Raw genomic sequence first — 17,953 nt, 5'->3', positions numbered from 1 at the left:
CTCTCCAGATTCTTCTAGATGGTTGGTTGGTGCTTAATGGTTTTAACATGTGGGTTTGAATTCTTAAGCCGTTGAATTCCTGATTTATTTTGATTCATTTCAAATAATTATTTGAATCTTACAGTACAATTCTTCTGTCACTTGCTTTTTTTTATTCAATAAGATGTATTTGAGATTTACTTTAGTTAATGGGTGTGGTTGTGGGCCATTCATTTCCACTAGATGCATTTATCACAATATAATCCAATTAGTTAATGATGGGCATTCCAGTTGTGTTCAGGTTTTTATGTTTTTGAATAGGATGAATAATGTTACTGTGAATATTCTTGCCTGTAATTCTAGGTGCAAAAGTGCAAGACTTTTTCTAAATTTAAAAACTTGGAGTGGAATTTCTGGCTCATTCAATATGTGCATGTTTAATTTTACCAGATAAAATCCAACTCTTGCCCAAAATGGTTGAATCAGTCTATATACCTATTAGCAATGCATGAATTTATTGTTCTTACATCCAAAGCAACACTTAGCAGTATTGTCAAACGTTTTAATTTTGCCAGTCTGGCAAACATGAAATAGTATTTCATTGTCATTTTAATTTGCATTTTCCTGTTTACTAATGAGATTGAGTATCTTTTTATATGTTGATGGGTCATTCATGTTTTCTCTTCTGGAAAATGCCTGTTCATGTCTTTTTTTTTTTTTTTTTTTAAGATTTTATTTATTTATTTGTCTGAGACAGAGGGAGAGAGAGCGAGGGAGCACCAGCAGACAGAGAGGCAGGCAGAGGCAGAGGGAGAAGCAGGCTCCCTGCCGAGCAAGGATCCTGATGTGGGACTCGATTCCAGGACGCTGGGATCATGACCTGAGCCGAAGGCAGCTGCTTAACCAACTGAGCCACCCAGGCGTCCCGCCTGTTCATGTCTTTTGCCATTTTTAAAAATTACGTATTTTAAAAAAAGATTTTCTTTATTTACTTGACACTGAGAGAGAGATTACAAGTAAACTGAGAGGGAGGGGGAAGCAAGCTCCCTGCTGAGCAAAGAGCTCAATTCAGTCCCAGGATTCGGAGATCATGTCCTGAGCAGAAGGCCGAGGCTTAACCTGCTGAGCCACCCGCCCCTAAAATTATGTTTCTTTTTCTAACATTTGAATTCTTTGTCATCAGAATTCTGATGATTTATAAGGTAAATGTATTGCAAAATTTCTCTCAACTTTTGATTTAGTTTCTCATTCTCTTTACTGTGTCTTTTGATTAATTAATAGTCATTCTTAAATTTTCTGTAGTCTTATTTATCAGATATTTTCTTTAAAGGTTTGTTCTTTGTGTCTTAAGAAATTCTGCTCCAGGGCGCCTGGGTGGCTCAGTGGGTTAAGCCGCTGCCTTCGGCTCAGGTCATGATCTCAGGGTCCTGGGATCGAGGCCCGCATCGGGCTCTCTGCTCAGCAGGGAGCCTGCTTCCCTCTCTCTCTCTCTGCCTGCCTCTCAATCTACTTGCGATTTCTCTCTGTCAAGTAAATAAATAAAATCTTAAAAAAAAAAAAAAAAGAATCTATAAAAAAAAAAAAGAAATTCTGCTCCAGGGTTGGGGGGATGGGGTAACTCGGTGATGGGCATTAAGGAGGGCATGTGATGTAATGAGCACTGGGTGCTATATACAACTGATGAATCACAGAACTCTAACTCTGAAGCTAACAGCAATTGAATTTAAATAAAATAAGATAAATTTTAAAAAAAGAAAAAAGAAATTCTGCTCCATGGTGTGTCAACTATACTTCAATAAGAAAAATAAATAAATAAGATTCTAGGGGCGCCTGAGTGGCTCAGTGGTTAAGCTGCTGCCTTCGGCTCAGGTCATGATCTCGGAGTCCTGGGATCGAGTCCCACATCGGGCTCTCTGCTCAGCGGGGAGCCTGCTTCCTCCTCTCTCTCTGCCTGCCTCTCTGCCTACTTGCGATCTCTCTCTGTCAAATAAATAAATAAATAAATCTTTAAAAAAAAAAAAAATAAATAAATAAGATTCTACTCTATCTTATGGTCATAAAGATATTCTCCATTATCTATTCATCTATGCATATGTATGCACATACACATTTAAATGTTTAATCCACTGGAAATTGACCATATGTGTGTGCATTATTCAATTTCCTTTATTTTTTTTCTCCAAATGCATTACCAGTCAGTCCCATTTCCCATCTTTCTGAAATGCCCTCTGTCATAAATCAAAAGTCCACATGGGCTCTCTGCTCTGCACTAATATGTGATAGAATGAATCTATATGCCTTGTTCCTCAGGAATGTTTTGGTTACAAGCTTAGAACAAGTTTGTTATTCTCACAAAAAGATCTTTTCTTCAAGTATTAAATCCATAGATGACTCTGGGTAGATTTCTAAATGTTATTGATGTTTAGAATTGCAGTTGACACACATCGAGATTTTTCTATAAAACATTACTAAACTTTTATTAATTCTAGCCATTTATCTGTAGATTCTTCTCCACATAGCTAATCATACTGATTACAAATAATGATAGTTTTGCTTTTTTTCTTTATGATCCTTATACCTTTATTTCTTCTTCTCTGCCTTACTGTACCCACAAAAAGCTGATCTCACGTGAAGTGGAGTGGTGAGAGTAGGCAGCTTGGTCTCATTCTAGGGTGCTGTCTGCTAGAATTTTTTTTTTTGTAAAAATGGATCAAGCCATGTAACTTATGATTTGTGCATTTTTTTAAAAACGCTATGTTATACTTTGGTAAAAAGTAAAAAAAAAAAAAAAAAATTTCCCCCCATCATCCTAACCTCTCTTTATCCTCTAAGGATCCCACTGAGCAGGTTCGTACCTGTCTATTTTCAACCTGACTACATATTACTGGAGAAAAGAGGTCTTAAGTGAGAACCCCCATGCCTGTTTCCATGCATTTGAAGAACTAGGGAGGGGGCTGGGGGGTGGAGGGGAGGCACAGGCATTGTCTCAGCTGCCGGAGAGGGTAGAATGCAGAGGAGACATGGAATTGCAGGGAAACAGACTTCCATAAAGCAGAAGGAAAAGCTTTCTAACAGTATTGTCACCTAACCAGAATAGACTGCTTTTTGAAAAAGCGAGCTCCCAGCACTTAGGCATTCAAGCAGGGCAGGACACACACACCTACTAAGGACTCTATGGAGGGTCACCCTGTCCTCCCAGGGGAGAGGTGGGGGGCAGGGTGTGGGTCAGATCAAGACTTCTGCCTCTCTCAAATACCAGCTTTGAGATTTTTTAAAAAATTGAGCTTATTTCTTATCCTACTTTTAGGGGATGCTCTATCAGCTCCTCATAATACTTAGAAAACTAATCATAAAATAGAGTCAACAAAAGCAAAACATTGAAAATGTTAATAATAAAATGTTAATAATGTTAATAATGTTAATGATAAATCCCTCTCAAGTCCGATCAAGAAAAGAGAGAGGAAGATAGCACATTAGAATTCCTTTCCCCTGGAAGAAACAGTCCTCAAATATCATAGTAAGTGTGCATCCAGCAATACTTGAAAAAAAGTGTAGTTATTCCTGTTAATTTTCATCCCGAATCTCCTGAACGATGCAATGCTTCTTGAGGTTTTTAGTCTTATAATCTGTCATTTTATATTCTTTTCTGATAAAGGACAAAGTGGTTCAGGCACTTATTGATTTGAAATTCAATAAAAGAAAAAAATCTGTTAATGGGGTTGGCCGCCTTTTTCGCAATAGAAGGAATTTTGAACTAAGGGAAGTTTTAAAGATTTTTATGAGATAGAGGTCATTCTGTGATTTCATAGTTTTACTTTATTTTACTTTCATTCAACCAAGCTCCTTTCTAGAAAATCTTCCGTTTGTTGGTAGATAAAAATACATTCTCAGATTCTCCCAGCAGCGGCGCCATCAGCTTCACGGACTAAAAAGAAGCCTCGTTTCCTCGTGCCGCTATAGAAATGTCTTCCTACTCCACTCAGGGCTTAACCGGATCAAAGTCTCTTTGGTCCTTAGTTGATTGTTCTCAGAAAATCTGGAGTCCAGACAGGCTTGAGCCAGGAGAGGGTGACCTCTTGAGGGCAGACCCCGAGGCATGGCGCATCTCCTCGCTTCTCAGACCCAGGAGAGCTGCGCCCCCTCTCCGTGCGCGGGGAGAGTACTCCAACCGAGCCGAGAAATCCGTTACCAGGCTGCTGTGTCCCCAAGGGCCATTCCAGGGCAGAAGAGGACGGGAAAAACCGCTGTGTTGATTCCTCAGCCCTGTGGGCTGGGCGCGCAGCGGGTCAGGTTACAGACAGGTGAGTCTGGCGGATGGGCGAGCTGCGGGCGCCAGGGAGCTTCTGGCTAGACGCGCCCCTGCACAGCCCCGGGAGCCTGCGCAAGTCTGATCGCCCACAGGAGTGCTCGCACGGCAGCCGTGGAGGCACTGCTGCGCGTCCCCGGGGGCACCCGAGCAGCGGCCGTGAGAGGGACAGCGCGCGCTCCCCAAATGCCGGCACTGCTGCTCTTAGAAACTTGGCATCTTTCTCTTACTAACTCCTCTTCCTTCTCTCCCAACTCCCCCTCCAGGTATAAAGGCAGAGAGGAAAAGCCAAAACCAAAAATAAATACAAAGCTCTCCAGCCAACTCCCCAGTAGCAGCCGACTTCACTTTGCTGGGAAACGTGTTTCCCAACCTCAGAATTTGGGGAGCGGGCGGTTGGGGGGAGACCATAATGGGAGTGGGCAAGGATAAGAAATTTGCTACGAAGCCGCGTTTGCATAACATGCGCTTGGCTTTTGTTTCCATTGTGTGTTTATCTGGGTTGATGGGGCTCTTTGAGCGGTAGGTCTTGGGGTGGAAGCTGCTTTAGCAGAGCTAGCCGACTTGTTTTTCCTAGATTGTACGGCACAAATCAATAATGACGTGTTCTAAAGCTACCGAACTTTAAATCATATTATTACCGTGTTTATTTGGGGGGCTGTTGTAAATGATGGGGAGCCTAAGTCCCCAAGTCGCCCCCCCCCCTTACGAGATGAGCCCTGCAATCTCCCCGCCGCCTCCACCTTCCGCCCGCCGAGATTTCAACGAGCCGCGGCAACCATCCACCAAGACCGGAGGAACTGAGCCATTTTCTTGCTTGCCTGTCGGAGACAATTCACCTGGGGGCGGGGAAAGGGGGTGCAACTCGCAGGAAGCTCCAACTCTTAGGATGGATGCCCGGGGAAGCGGACCTGGGGGTTTACCTCTAAGAGTTTGCCCTGAGATGCATGTGATGGGGACTGGGGCGAGAGGTTGATTAAAAAATGTTCTTCCCTTTTTAAAAAGGGGAGGGGGGAAGAATCAGACGTTAAATTCTTTTGCAAACATTCATGCCTAAGGAAGGGCTGGAACAGGCAGCCCCGGCCGCCGGAACCGGTCGGACAGGTAGCGAGCTTGTTGACACCGTTATGTTGCAGGGCGCATGCTCACTCCCAAGTTTCCTGGTGCCTTTTCTATTCCACCTTATGAAACTTTTTCCTCGGCGTGGTCTCACCCGCGATTTAAGGCATAGGTGTCGCGGAGCCTGGAGGCTGGGAGTCGCCGGGCGTGCGGGGGAGAGGCCTGGGCCGCGCCGCGGCGGGGGGCGGAGGGAGAGGGCAGGCTAGGCGGGAAGGTGGGCTCTGGCCGCCGGGAGCTGGGGATCGAGTCCCTGCCGCAGTTTCTAGCGGGGAGCAGCCGGGAGGAGGGGGCCGCCGGCCGGGGAGGGGGCCACGCCATGCCCAAAGTCTTCCTGGTGAAGAGGAGGAGCCCGGGGGTCTCCGTCCGCAGCTGGGATGAGCTCCCGGATGAGGAAAGGGCAGACACCTACATCCCAGGTGAGCGCCGCGCGGGAGCCGGGCCTGGGCGCGGGACTCCCGGAGTGGGGGCAGGGGTGGTCGGGTCCCCTCGCTCCTCCGCCGGGCCTGGACTCCCCACCCCTTGCCGCCTCTTTCGGGGCGGCGGGGAGGGAGGGGTGCTTCTTGAGGAGCGGGAAGACGGAGAGAGGCTGGGAACCCGGGACGCCCTGCGCCCCCTTCCCCCTAGTGGGCGCCAGTAATTGCCCGGCGGCGGGACCGTTGGCTGCTGCGCGGGCCGAGGTGAACCGAAGGAGGGGAGACCGAAGGCCAGTAGGGGCTACTCTTAGTCCCACGTCCTCATGGGATTGCACCAGGATCCGTCAGCCCCTCGGGCTGGGTGGGTTGAGGTCAGACCTCTAACCCCCCTATCCCAGAGACAGGGAAGTTGGCGCGCGGGGTCCGCAGCCACCCAAGGCCCTCGGTTCCTTGTAGGCGCGGAGATTGGGACCGAGGAGCCGCCCCCCAAATTCCGTGCTCGCTCCGGAGGCCCAGCCGGGGACTCGCTCGTCCACCCCCGCGTGTTGCCCACTTGGCCAGGTGCCCAGGTCCAGGGCGGGGCGGCGGCGGCGGCACCGCCCGCAGGTCAAACTGCCGCGGACGCCCGGGCCTGACGCCGCGTGTCTGTGTGTCGGGGCACCGCCCCTCCCTCCGCAGTGGGCCTGGGCCGTCTGCTCCACGACCCCCCCGAGGACTGCCGCAGCGACGGCGGCAGCAGCAGCAGCAGCGGCGGCAGCAGCAGCGCGGGGGAGCCTGGAGGCGCCGAGAGCAGCTCGTCCCCGCGCGCCCCCGAACGCGAAATCTCCGAGCCCGGCGACGCCGAGGGCCCGGGCGGACACCTGGCGGCGATGCAGCGCCCGGTCGCCAGGTCGAAAATCAAGGTACGGTGTCGACTCTGCCCCCGCCGCCACCTGCACCACGCCCTGGCGTCGGTCTCCCGGAGCCGGCGCCCCTCCCTGCCGCGCCCGCCCGCGCACCCGGGCACCGGTGCACCCGGGCACCGAGCGCGCCCTCTGCGCGGATCCTGCACCTGCCTCTGGGTCTCGGCCAGGGCGGCTCTGCGCGTCCTCCTGTCTGCTGGGTAGCCAACGGCCCGCGCCGCTAAGCCCTGGAGGCTGGCTCCTGAGCCGGCATGGTCCGCGGGGGTGGCCTCTGGAACTGCCTAAAAGAACCAGGCCCAGTTTCGGCCCTCTAGTACCCCATTCTGTGTGCAGAGCCTGAAGAATCACCAGGCCGTCGGGGTTCCCGGGTTCGGAAAGGAAGGATCCAGGCTCTCAGGAATTCCATTCTCTGCGGCGCATTCCTAGCGCTATAATTCTGAGTTTCACACACTTCCTTGCGTTCTGGAGGCAGTGGCGGCTGTTTGGCACACAGCGAACCTCTCACGGTAACAGCTATTCCCATTGACAATTATGGAGTGCCCGTTAGACCGGAGGTCTGTGCTGGGCACTTTAAATTTGTCATCTCTCTCAAATCTTCCTGAATTAAATTGATGGATAAAGGGGTTCAACTGCAAATTGCCTCAGTGCCCCGCCCCCAGTGGTTTGGAGTTTTCGTTACCCCGCATTATCATTCTTCATTCCCTCCCACCTCAAGTCTTCTAGAATGGTAGGCGACATCTTATCGAGACATTCTTCTGGCTTTTCTGGGTAGAACTTACATGATCCCCTGCTCAAATGTATCCACTACCCTCAAGATTAAGGAATCCCATTCCACTGATTTAGTTAGCTGGAGCCTCAGTGGTGTTTTAGGAATCACATGACCCCATTTCCTAGCCTAGTGGGACTCTGCGGGCTCCAGGCCCTGGGTGGTGGGCGAGAATTCCTGCGCACGCCAGAGGGGTCCTGCAGCCCTGCTGCCTAGGAGGGGGATGGGGGAATGGGGAGGAGGAACTCTAGTGTTTGCTGTGGATTGGGTAAGACTAGGTTACTTTTCCTGGGCGAGGCCATCCCTCCCTATGAATATTACTGGTTCCTGGGGTTTGGCTTGGGGGCTGCCTAGGGTGCATTTGGTTATGAATTGAGGCTAGTGGCTGGAGCCAAAATCCTCTGGAAAGACGTCTTTAAAGGTTGCTAGGGCTCAAGCTGCTTGGTGTTAAGTGGGCTGCTGAGGTTCAAAGTCAGCCGGCCTGAGGCTTTGTGGGCACGATGGGGTTAAGTGGGAGGGGACAGTTTGCCTGAGGCTGGTAACTCTGCCCTCCAGGAAATTCTACAAAGTGTCCCACTTGCATATTTATCACCGGCCTGGAAGGACAATTGCAACGTTGTTTTGGGATTGCATGTAGTCTGTTTGCCCCTCGGTCCCCCAATTTCCCAGATTACCCTGGGGAGAAAGTGGCAGGGGGGGAAAGATCCAGTCCCTTAACCAGTATTTTAGGAGCTCTCTCTTGTCCCAGGCATACATCGCCAATGGAGCCCTGGATTAAAGGAATAAATAAACCACAATATTATTTCTATGATCTTGCCTACATGCTGCCCCCAGGGCTGGGGGTTGGGGGCTGGGGTAGAGTGTTAGCTCCGCAACCTTCGCACAACTTCCGGAGAAGTTCCATTTGTTTACTAAGGATGTTTAGATTCCTTTCCCCTCTCAGCCTCCATCTGAAAATAGGAGACATGTTGGTATTAAGATGCTCCAAGCCTCCAGAATTATCCTCTGTAGTATTGGCCGGTTTCAGAGGATTGTCCAGAGGATTGTCCAAATTACTTGTGACTTAGCATATTGCATAATTCTAGAGTTCCACACAAACCCCGCTGCTCTCTTAAAAATTAGTTTCTTAACCCGAAGAAAAGGAATGCTTCTCCAGGATGAGGCCCATAGGTGATGCATAATGACTGAGTTTGTATGACTTAAAGGCACTCACCTAGCAGTTGGCTCGCTCACAGGACTAGGGGAGGGGCAGGTTTGAGCCAGTGCCCCGCAGAGAGGCAAAGTCCCATTTAACATTATGGGGTGCCTGCTCTGTGCCGGGCAGCCAGGAGATAAAAATGTTCCCTGCCTCGTATTCTAGAATCATCAAACAGTAATGGTTAAGCACCTAGGCTCTGGCTTTGTCACTTTTTAGCTGCCTGACCTTGGCTAAGTGGCTAATCCCTCTTGGCCTCAGTTTCCTTGTCTGTGAAATGGGAATAATAATGATACCTACCATAAAGAGTGGTAAACATAATAAGTGAGTGAAGAGGGGAACATGGTAGGTGCCCATTAGCTCCAGCTAGAATTCTCTGAGTTGGTGGGAAGACACAATTAATTAATAATTCTGTTCCAGCAAAAGGAATGCTAAAGCACAAGCAAAGAGGTAATAAATTCTGAGCCAGGGAAGGTTTCTTGGTGTGGATTTGAGGGCAGCGGGGAAGGGAGAGGCAGGCTTTAGATAGAGCAGGGTCATGGTCTGAGCCTGAAGCTTGAGTAGGTAAAGTACTCAAAGTTCTGGTCCCTGAAGATGGAAAATGGACCTGGTAGGGTCAGAGAGAAGAGTGGGAGAAGGTGAGGAGCTGGGCCAGGGCAAGATGCTGAAGGGGCCAAGCTGAGAGGGGTAGATGTTCCTGCACAGGAGGGGTTCTGGAAGGGTCCTGAGGAGGAAGACATCAGTTGGGTCCATCTCACTAGCTGTGTTAGGAACACATTATCTGGCCTGAGTCTTCATTTTCCTGACCTGTAAAATGGAAAAGCAATAGAATCGGCCTCTCACAAGGGTTGGTTAGATGAAATGAGGGTGCAGAGTGTCTAGCACTTTCAAGCATATTCTCTAACTCGAGGGAGTTAGCAAACAGTGATGTATGGCAGGTTTCCATAAGGTGCAACGTTTTGTTGCCTACAGTGGGAACAAGGGATTTGCCAATCCGGCTGTGCTGGTAAGTGGATCTAGAAAGGAGTTGCAGGTGCTGGTTAGGAAACTGGCATTTTCCAGCCTATCTGCCTTATGACTGTGTGCCTCGGGGCAGTTTGCAAAATTGTCTCTTTACTACCAAGGATTCAGTAATTTTCCAAACAGATTGAGGTGGAGAGATCATGTGTATCCAAGAAGGAGGTAGTGACAGGTCCAGGTGGCTTTAAGTCTCTTCTGTGTTGGTGCCATTCGCAGAACTTCAGCTGCAGGGCAGAGACCACCATTGCCCTTTCTTTGAAGGTTTATCAGGAGCTAAGTAACTCTGAATTTAAATCAGTTAGTTGACAGACATTTTTTCTTCCTGACTCAGTAGCTGGTGGGACCCAGGTGCAAGTGTAGAGTAGCAAGTGAATCTGTCTTCTCCCATTTTCCCCTTCTGGTTCTCTTCCTTTGGCCTCTCCCAAGGGTACTTTAAAAGGAATTGAGTGTAGAATTCCTTCTAAAGTATTTTTGGTCTTTTACCTGGCTCTATAGTCCAAGTCTTCAAGTTGTGCCAGAGGTGGGAACGTGTGGTCGTCTTTTTCCTTTCTTCCCATCATTTGTCACCCAGCCCCAACAACCAGTAATCTATGGCCATTCCTGCCCATCCAACCCCCCGCCCATCCCTGACCCATGATTTTGAAGCAAATCTCATTTATCATATTATTTCAACTGTAATACCTCAGAATGTGCCTCTGATAGATAAAGGCCAAAATACATGATCACACCCACATTAACAGCAGTATTCACATTGCTGATTGTCTTTTTTTTTTTTTTAAGATTTTATCTGTTTATTGGACACAAAGAGAGAGAGGTCACAAGTAGGCAGAGAGGCAGGCAGAGAGAGAGGGGGGGAAGCAGGGTCCCCGCTGAGCAGAGAGCCCGATGTGGGGCTCCATCCCAGGACCCTGGGATCATGACCTGAGCCGAAGGCAGAGGATTAACCCACTGAGCCACCAAGGTGCCCCACATTGCTGATTGTCTTATAAATTTGTATTTTTTTCAGTTTGCTGAATCAGGACCACACAATGTCTACACAGTGTTTTTCATTTCTTCTATAATTTGTTCACGTTCCCTCCATCTCTTTTTCATGTCCTTATAAGTTAATTATTGAAGAGATGAATAATTTGCTTGGAGTGTTGCTAACAATCTGGATTTTGAGGAATGCATCACCACGGAGTCTAACACTCCTTGGTCTTCTGTGTTTTCTCTAAATGGGTAGTTGGTTCTGTAGCTGCACTGCCCACCCTGGTAGCCAAAGTCACATGTGACTGTTTAAATTTAAACTAAGTAAAATTAAAAATTAAGTCCCTCAGTTGCATGAGCCACATTTCAGGTGCTCAGTAACCACGTGAGACCAGTGGTTACTGTAGTGGACAATATAGACTAGAACATTTATGTCATTGCAGAAAGTTCTGTTGGACAACACTTGCTTTAGATGCTTGCTCAAGTGTATTTATTTTAGCTAAAAAAATATGTCAGGGGAGAGTGTCATCTATTAACATCAAGAAGCACACGGTATTTGGTTGCCTCTCTGTGATGTTAGCAGCTGTCAATACTCAGAGTCTAAGGGATTTAGGTTATCAATGGTTGTGATAGTCCTTCATTTCTTAGCCGATATTCTTGTATAGAGATTTATTTCCCCTCCCCTGCTGTTTGGATCCCAGTGAGACAGTTCCTTTAGGAAAGGCCAAAAAAGATTCCCTTCGTGTAACAGTTTTCCAGCTAATCTGCTGGTTCACCAGAATTCTACAGCGATGGCCAACTTGTTTATTTTTAAAATATTGTTGTGAGTCATGGATTTAAGCGGTTTTTAAAAACCCATCCATTTGATTTTTGTAAGAGAGCATAAGCTCTGTCCCTAACTCCTTGCCTATTGTCTTTTATCTCCTGAGGGAGAATTGGCTTCCCCTTGCCCCCACCCCCATTGTAACTCACTGACCATGTGTCTGATATTTGGCTGACCAGACTCCTCTTCTTGACTCTAGACCTACCGACTGCAGGGAACATTCCTACCAGGCTCATATCCCCAGCACCTGGTACAGTAATGCCTGACTCATAGGAGGACAGAAGTCAACATAGAATAGAAGTACAGGCAGGATGTAAATGACAACATTTGGAAGGAGATAGGGAGCAAGAAGAAACACAGATCTGGGAAAATATCTGGGAGACATGCTCAAAAAAAGGCTAAATTAATGAAGAGGGGGAAAAGGAATAAGAGAACCATGTAAGTGTTCATTGCACTGGGTTTTCATTTGAACATGGGTGAAGTGGGTTTAGTTGCAGACAACAGAATCCATTGTCGTTAGCTTCAGCTGAGCATGGTTAATGATAGAATAATAAATGGACCAAAAGAAAGACCAGGATATAATCCCAGAGACACACTGCAGAACTGGCCACTAAGGGAGCTACACCCAGTGGCCTCTATGGCTGCCTGCTCCTGCATCGTGATGCCTCTGCCCAACGAACTCAGGCCCAAATTCAAATCTCCTAGTAGTGTATGTAAACTGGTGGAACCCAAGTCACATCTAAAACTGCAAGGGAGCCTGGGAAATGTAGTTTATAGCTTTTTAGCCTCCACAGTATGGGATGGCCCACCAGGAAAAGTAGGAATAGGTGCTGAGAAGAGTATCCATCCATAGGAACCACTACAGAGACCCTTAAAGCTTGTGTGGTCCAATCCCCTCATTTTCAAGGAAAGAAGGGAAAAGCCCAAAGGGGTTTCCTTGAATTTGACACAGTTTTTAGTAGCCAAGTCCAACCCAAGGATCCTTGTTCTTTTACGGTTGTTGTGTTGCATTGTGGGAGGTATCTTTGACACTGTAGCCATTAGGGTTGACAGTCTGACATGAAGCTATTTCTCACCATGATATGAGACAAACAATAGGATTCATCCTCTCTGTCTCCCCCACACCATGCCCAGATCCTTGGGCATGTCCAGGGGAAGTATAGGTACAAGTTTTGTAGGTAACAGAGCACACCTAAAATCTCAATATGGGCACCTACAAGTTATGCGACCAAGGGCAGGTTAGTTCTCTTGGAGCCACAGTTTTTTCCTGGATTATAAGGATATATGCTCTTCATTATCCCTGCGTTTGAAAAGGTTCTCTATTCTACCATATAGTGGAGTTGTGAACCCTAAAGAAGTGATACAGGGACCAGGAGGGAATTTTTTATCCCAAGGGAATTGGGTAATATGCTTAGCATGTTTTTTTGTTTGTTTAATTTTTTTAATGTTATTTATTTATTTATTTGAGAGAGAGAGCACGAGCAGGGGTGTGGGGCAGAGGCAGAGGGAGAAGCAGACTTCCTTCTGAGCAGGGAGCCTATGTGGGGCTCGATCCCAGGACTCTAAGATCATGACCTGAGCCAAAGGCAGAAACTTAACTGACTGAGCCACCCAGGTGCCCCTGTTTGTTTTGTTGTTGTTGTTGTTGTTTTAAAGTAATCTCTTTGCCCAACATGCGACTCCAGCTCACGACCCTAAGATCAGGAGTCCCATGCTCTGCCAACTGAGCCAACCAGGTGCCCCTTGCTTAGTGTGAAAATCTTATCCAGATGGCCACCACCTTTACAGTACTCTCCCACAGGAAATAGGACCATTAATAATTTAATAAACTTTTCTGTTGGAAGCATCAACAGAAAGTAAAGGATTTTTTTTTGCTTTAGAAGTTTGACAGGTAAGTGACCTTAGCCAGCTTTGAAGTTGGTCAGAGGGCCAGCCAAAGTCCCTACCTCCCAGACACTCCTGCAGTTTTCAGCAGCCCTGATACAATGATTGGTTTGTTTTTGCTGCAAAGACCTGTTCTTTTAGAAGACCTAGAGGGAAACCTGTGTGTTTTTTAAAATGAAAGTAGAGATCCTGCAGGAAACAGGACAGCAAGCAAGAAAGCGCCCCCCAACCATGGGGCTGGAGAATCACTCAGTCTCTCAAGACATCTTTCTTGCCCTAAATCAATCTCCAGACCGATGTCACCTCCCAACGTCCATGGTAGCTCCCACATTTCCTTAAGAAGCCTTTTGCGAAGGATTAATTTTGGATAAAGGGTGAGACTGTTGAGCTTTTCCAGAAGGTAGCATGGTGTATATACCCCGCGCCCCACCCCCTTGCCCCCCCCCACCACGGCAGGTCTGGAGCAGTGCCCTATATAATTAAACACCTTAGTGGGTTCCATATCAAAACACAGGAATATTGGGGCGCCTGGGTGGCTCAGTGGGTTAAGCCACTGCCTTCTGCTCGGGTCATGATCTCAGGGTCCTAGGGTCAAGTCCCTCATCTGGCTCTCTGCTCAGCAGGGAGCCTGCTTCCCTTCCTCTCTGCCTGCCTCTTGCCTGCTTGTGATCTCTCTCTGTCAAATAAATAAATAAAATCTTAAAAAAAAAAAAAAACCCACAGGAATATTGACACCAAAGGGGATGAAGTCTGCCTTGTAGCTCCGTGTCTGCTTGGGCCCACTTTTATGGCAGAAGGGAGATAGGTAAGAACGTTGGTTTTCAGAGTTGTGGATGAAGGACTGGGCCTTGCCTGCTCATACTGAAGGTTAGTTCCCTTTTTTATTTTTTTTCCATCAGAGAGAAAATTCAAATGGGCAACGGAGAAACGAGAGATTTGGACCAATTACCTTTTATTCAGAGTCACAGAACTTTGGAACCTGTCTTATGAGTTACGTGTTACTGACCTCCAGGTCCTTTGTTTTTGTTTTTAAGATTTATTTATTTTATTTGAGAGAGAGAGCACAGTCAGGAGGGGCAGAGAGAGTCTTAAGCAGACTCCACACTTAGGGTGGAGCTCCACTCAGGGTGACCTCAGGACCCTGAGATTCTGAGTGGAGCTTAAAGCCAAAACTGAGTTCATTGCTTGACTGACTGTGCCACTCAGGCGCCCCCTCCAGGTCCTTTTTACATAGCTTTCCTTATTTAATTCCTTAACAATTCTGAGAGGCAGATACAGTTACTGTGCACGTATTACAGGCTTAGAGAGAGGGAGTAATCTCTCTCAGACTGTACCCCCACAGACTGTAAGTGGCAGAGCAGGGCTTGAACTTAAGGAAAAGGAAAACAGACTCTGCTCTTAGATCCTCGTGCTGCTGAAGATGGCTCATCTAATACCATTTTATCTTTTTTTTTTTTTTTTTAAGTCATCTCTACATCCAACGTGAGGCTTGAACTCACAACCCTGAGATCGAGAGTCACATGCTCCACCGACCAAGCCCACCAGGCACCCTGCCATTTTGTCATCCTTACACAGGGGAAGTTGTAGCTCAGGGATATTAAATGACATCCCACAAGTGGGTGATGGCAGGAGTAGGTTTTCATTTGATCCCTAACACTCCTTGTCTGTTTGTTCCCCTCTCATTCTGTAACCAAGATGGCCAAAACATAACTAGTTCGGGTCTACCCTGCAAAGTAGGGTAATGAGGTCAGATTTGGTTAACCTTATTTTGAACCCTTAGGAGGTCAGGTATTAGGTGTAAACCTCTGTAAACATTGTAAAGATGGACCAGTGACCTGGGGAGGGATTGCTGGTACTCAGGCCCCTGGGATGTCATTCCGGGAATCGGATATGTTGTCTGTATCCTGCAGCCCGTTCTGGGGGAGAACATTAGGAAATGTGGCAGATCTGGTACCTGGAGAGAATGTGACCCATTTCTTACTATTACAGTTCCCTGTTGCGCTTTCACGAATAACCCCACATTCAGCAGCCTAAGTGTATTTTTTCCAAAGACTTTATTTATTTGAGAGAGAGAGAGAGAGTACACACCTGAGCACAGAGTCAGGGGGAGGGGAGAGACAGAGGAAGAGGAGAAGCAGGATCCCAGCTGAGCAGGGAGCCCGAAGCTGGGCTCTATCCCAGGACCCTGGGATCATGACCTGAGCCAAAGGCAGACGCCCAACCAACTGAGCCACCCAGGCACCCCTAGCTGCCTAACTTATTCTGTATTCTAGTTCTGCAGAATGACTGGGCTTAGTTGGGCCATTCTTGCCTGAGGTTTCTCTCATGTTTATGATCAGATGGTGGCAAACTAGAATCTTCTGGGGGCTTGACTGGCTGGATCAGGTATCTGACAGCTGACACTGTTTCCTTTTTCTAGCTGCTTTAGTTACATGGTTCTACCGTCTTTTCAAAGCCTTTATGGATGGACATATAGGTAGTTCCTGGTCTTTTGCCACAGACAGAATTTCAGGGCACCTGATATGTGAAATATACTCTGGGATAAATTTCACATTTAGGAATTTATCCTACAAATAGTCCTTCCTGTCTGAGAATTGAAATAATCTGGCAGAAGCTGGCTTCATCAGCCATGGTCTTTTGCCATTTAATTAACTACACTTCTTTCAACAAGGCCCCTTTAAGGCTTCAGATATAATTTGTTAATGTCCAGGTGCTGGATTGGTCATAGAGAGGTGGCAAACAGTGCTTCATGGATTCCCTAAATGAGCCCCTTGGTGCGGGCTCAGTTTGCCGTCCTTTGGAATGGGGATGTATAGGAAGACAGAGAAATGGAAAATTTGCCTTTGTGGAGGCACACCTGAAGAATTTCTATTTATTATTTTTTTTTGTTTGTTTTTCTGGTTTTGAAAACCAGACGAAAACTCTTCCTGGGACTGCAGTTGGGGGGTGGGGGAGCTTAGTCCCCAGTCTCCTCCCCCCTTCTCAAGTTCTCCCCTGTGTTCAAAGGCTTCCTGTAGCTTGGTCAGATGATCCCCTGGGCCTGCACTCCCTTAAACTGTCACTAACCTCTTTTCTCTCTATCCTTCAAGATTTTATTCTGTTCAAGCAAAATAATGCCAGTGATTTAAAGTTTTCATCCTGGACTCTAATAGAAGGTATCCATATTACATGCAGAGCATTTTAAAAATAGGAATTTACCAAAAGGCTGAAAGTAAACAGGAGTTCGGGTTTGGAGTGTAAGTTGGCAAGGCTTTAAGAACATTCTGCAGGAACAGTTCTAGCTTTCTGCACGTTCTTAATCAAACTGCCTGGGTCAGTTGTCTGTGTTCTGTCACCAGCTCTCAGTGACCTTTCTCCTGTGTAGACTCGGCCTTCAGAAGCTCCAGATACTCAGTTTGCCAAGACTCGGGTCATCTTTGTCTTTTTTGTTGTTGTTGTTTGTTTTTTGTTTGTTTGTTTTGATTTTATTTATCTATATGAGAGAGAGAGCACCAACAGTGGGGAGGAGCAGAGGGAGAAGAAGCAGCAGCTTCCCTGGGGACTTGATCCCAGGACCACCCAGGCACTCTGGGTCATATTTAGTCTTTCACAGCCCTTCAAGGGCTGCAATGCCCAGAATGGGGACTTCTAAGCAAGAAGACCTGCCCCATCCTAGTGACAGAAATAAAGTCTTGGGCTCAACTGGGTCTCCCTCAGGATGAGGGCCAGGCTGTACCCTTTTGGGGGATACATGGCAGAGCTAGGCTGTGAGCAGCTGGAAGGCCCAGGGTGGCTACCCATTGGGTCAACAACCCCACCCCTGAGGCCATCCTCCTCTGTGCCCTCCAGTGGCCCCTCTGTCTTTTGAATAGAGCTGAGTTTTTGGGGGCCCCAGGGTAGAGCCCCAAGGAGGACGCTAGCTACCATTCCCTGCTACCCCAGCTCTCTTTCATTAACTGCTCTCTTGGGTTCAGGCTTGTCGTGCAGAACCACACGCAGTCTCCCTGTTGCCTAGTGCCCTCTTCTGGAATATTCTTTGCTGTTGCCCTTCTTTTCCTAGTCATCTTTGCCTGGCTGAGGAGTGAGCTCACTACTCCTGGCGTAGGTGCCTCTCCGAGGTGTGCGTTGTGCCTGGAGCATCCCCGATATCAGTGGCCTTCTGTTGGGTCTGCTTCCCCACTAGACTGGCAGCTTCTTGTGGACAAGCTGTCGTGGTGACTGCGCTGCCTGCAGCTCTGACCACAGGGCCTGCTGCTGACCCGGCACTCCATATGTTCAATGAGACAAATGAAACCCCATGCAGACGAGGAGGCCGACCGAAAAACTGTGTTCCGGGGTCTTGTGCCTTCCCCAAGTCCCTTTGTATTTTGCCACTTGTGAGCCACTGCCCTGTGCCCCGAGTCAGAGCTTAGAGGATGGGGGGGCAGCAAGCCGCACAAACCCTTGCTGACTTCTGCAAAGGCCTTTACTTGAGGAGATGAGTTGAATGCTGAGGAAACATCTGTGCAGTTCGGAACCCTCTGGAACGAGTGGGATAAAGGGCTGAACTGTGGGAGGGCCGTACCCTAGCCTCATGTCCCCAGTACAGTCTATGCCATAGT

The 17,953-nt window shown here is 47.8% G+C and overlaps 1 protein-coding gene across 6 annotated transcripts in view; it reads left to right on the top strand.

The window, feature by feature from the left end:
* The first annotated feature begins 3,906 nt into the window (after positions 1–3,906).
* OVOL2 (ovo like zinc finger 2) overlaps positions 3,907–17,953 on the top strand; it is a 29,185-nt gene continuing 15,138 nt past the window's right edge. The window contains exons 1-4 of one of the 6 annotated variants that reach the window (XM_059134118.1): positions 4,170–4,280; positions 4,552–5,820; positions 6,274–6,378; positions 6,496–6,719. In XM_059134118.1, coding sequence (XP_058990101.1) covers positions 5,721–5,820; positions 6,274–6,378; positions 6,496–6,719 — 429 coding nt within the window. In that variant the 5' untranslated portion in view covers positions 4,170–4,280; positions 4,552–5,720. The other 5 variants (XM_059134117.1, XM_059134119.1, XM_059134120.1 and 2 more) reach the window with 5 other exon arrangements.

This window comes from Mustela lutreola, chromosome 9 (assembly GCF_030435805.1).
Source record: "Mustela lutreola isolate mMusLut2 chromosome 9, mMusLut2.pri, whole genome shotgun sequence".
NCBI lineage: Eukaryota > Metazoa > Chordata > Mammalia > Carnivora > Mustelidae > Mustela > Mustela lutreola.
The sequence above is the reverse complement of the archived record's forward strand: the minus strand, read 5'-3'. Positions and strand labels throughout refer to the sequence as shown.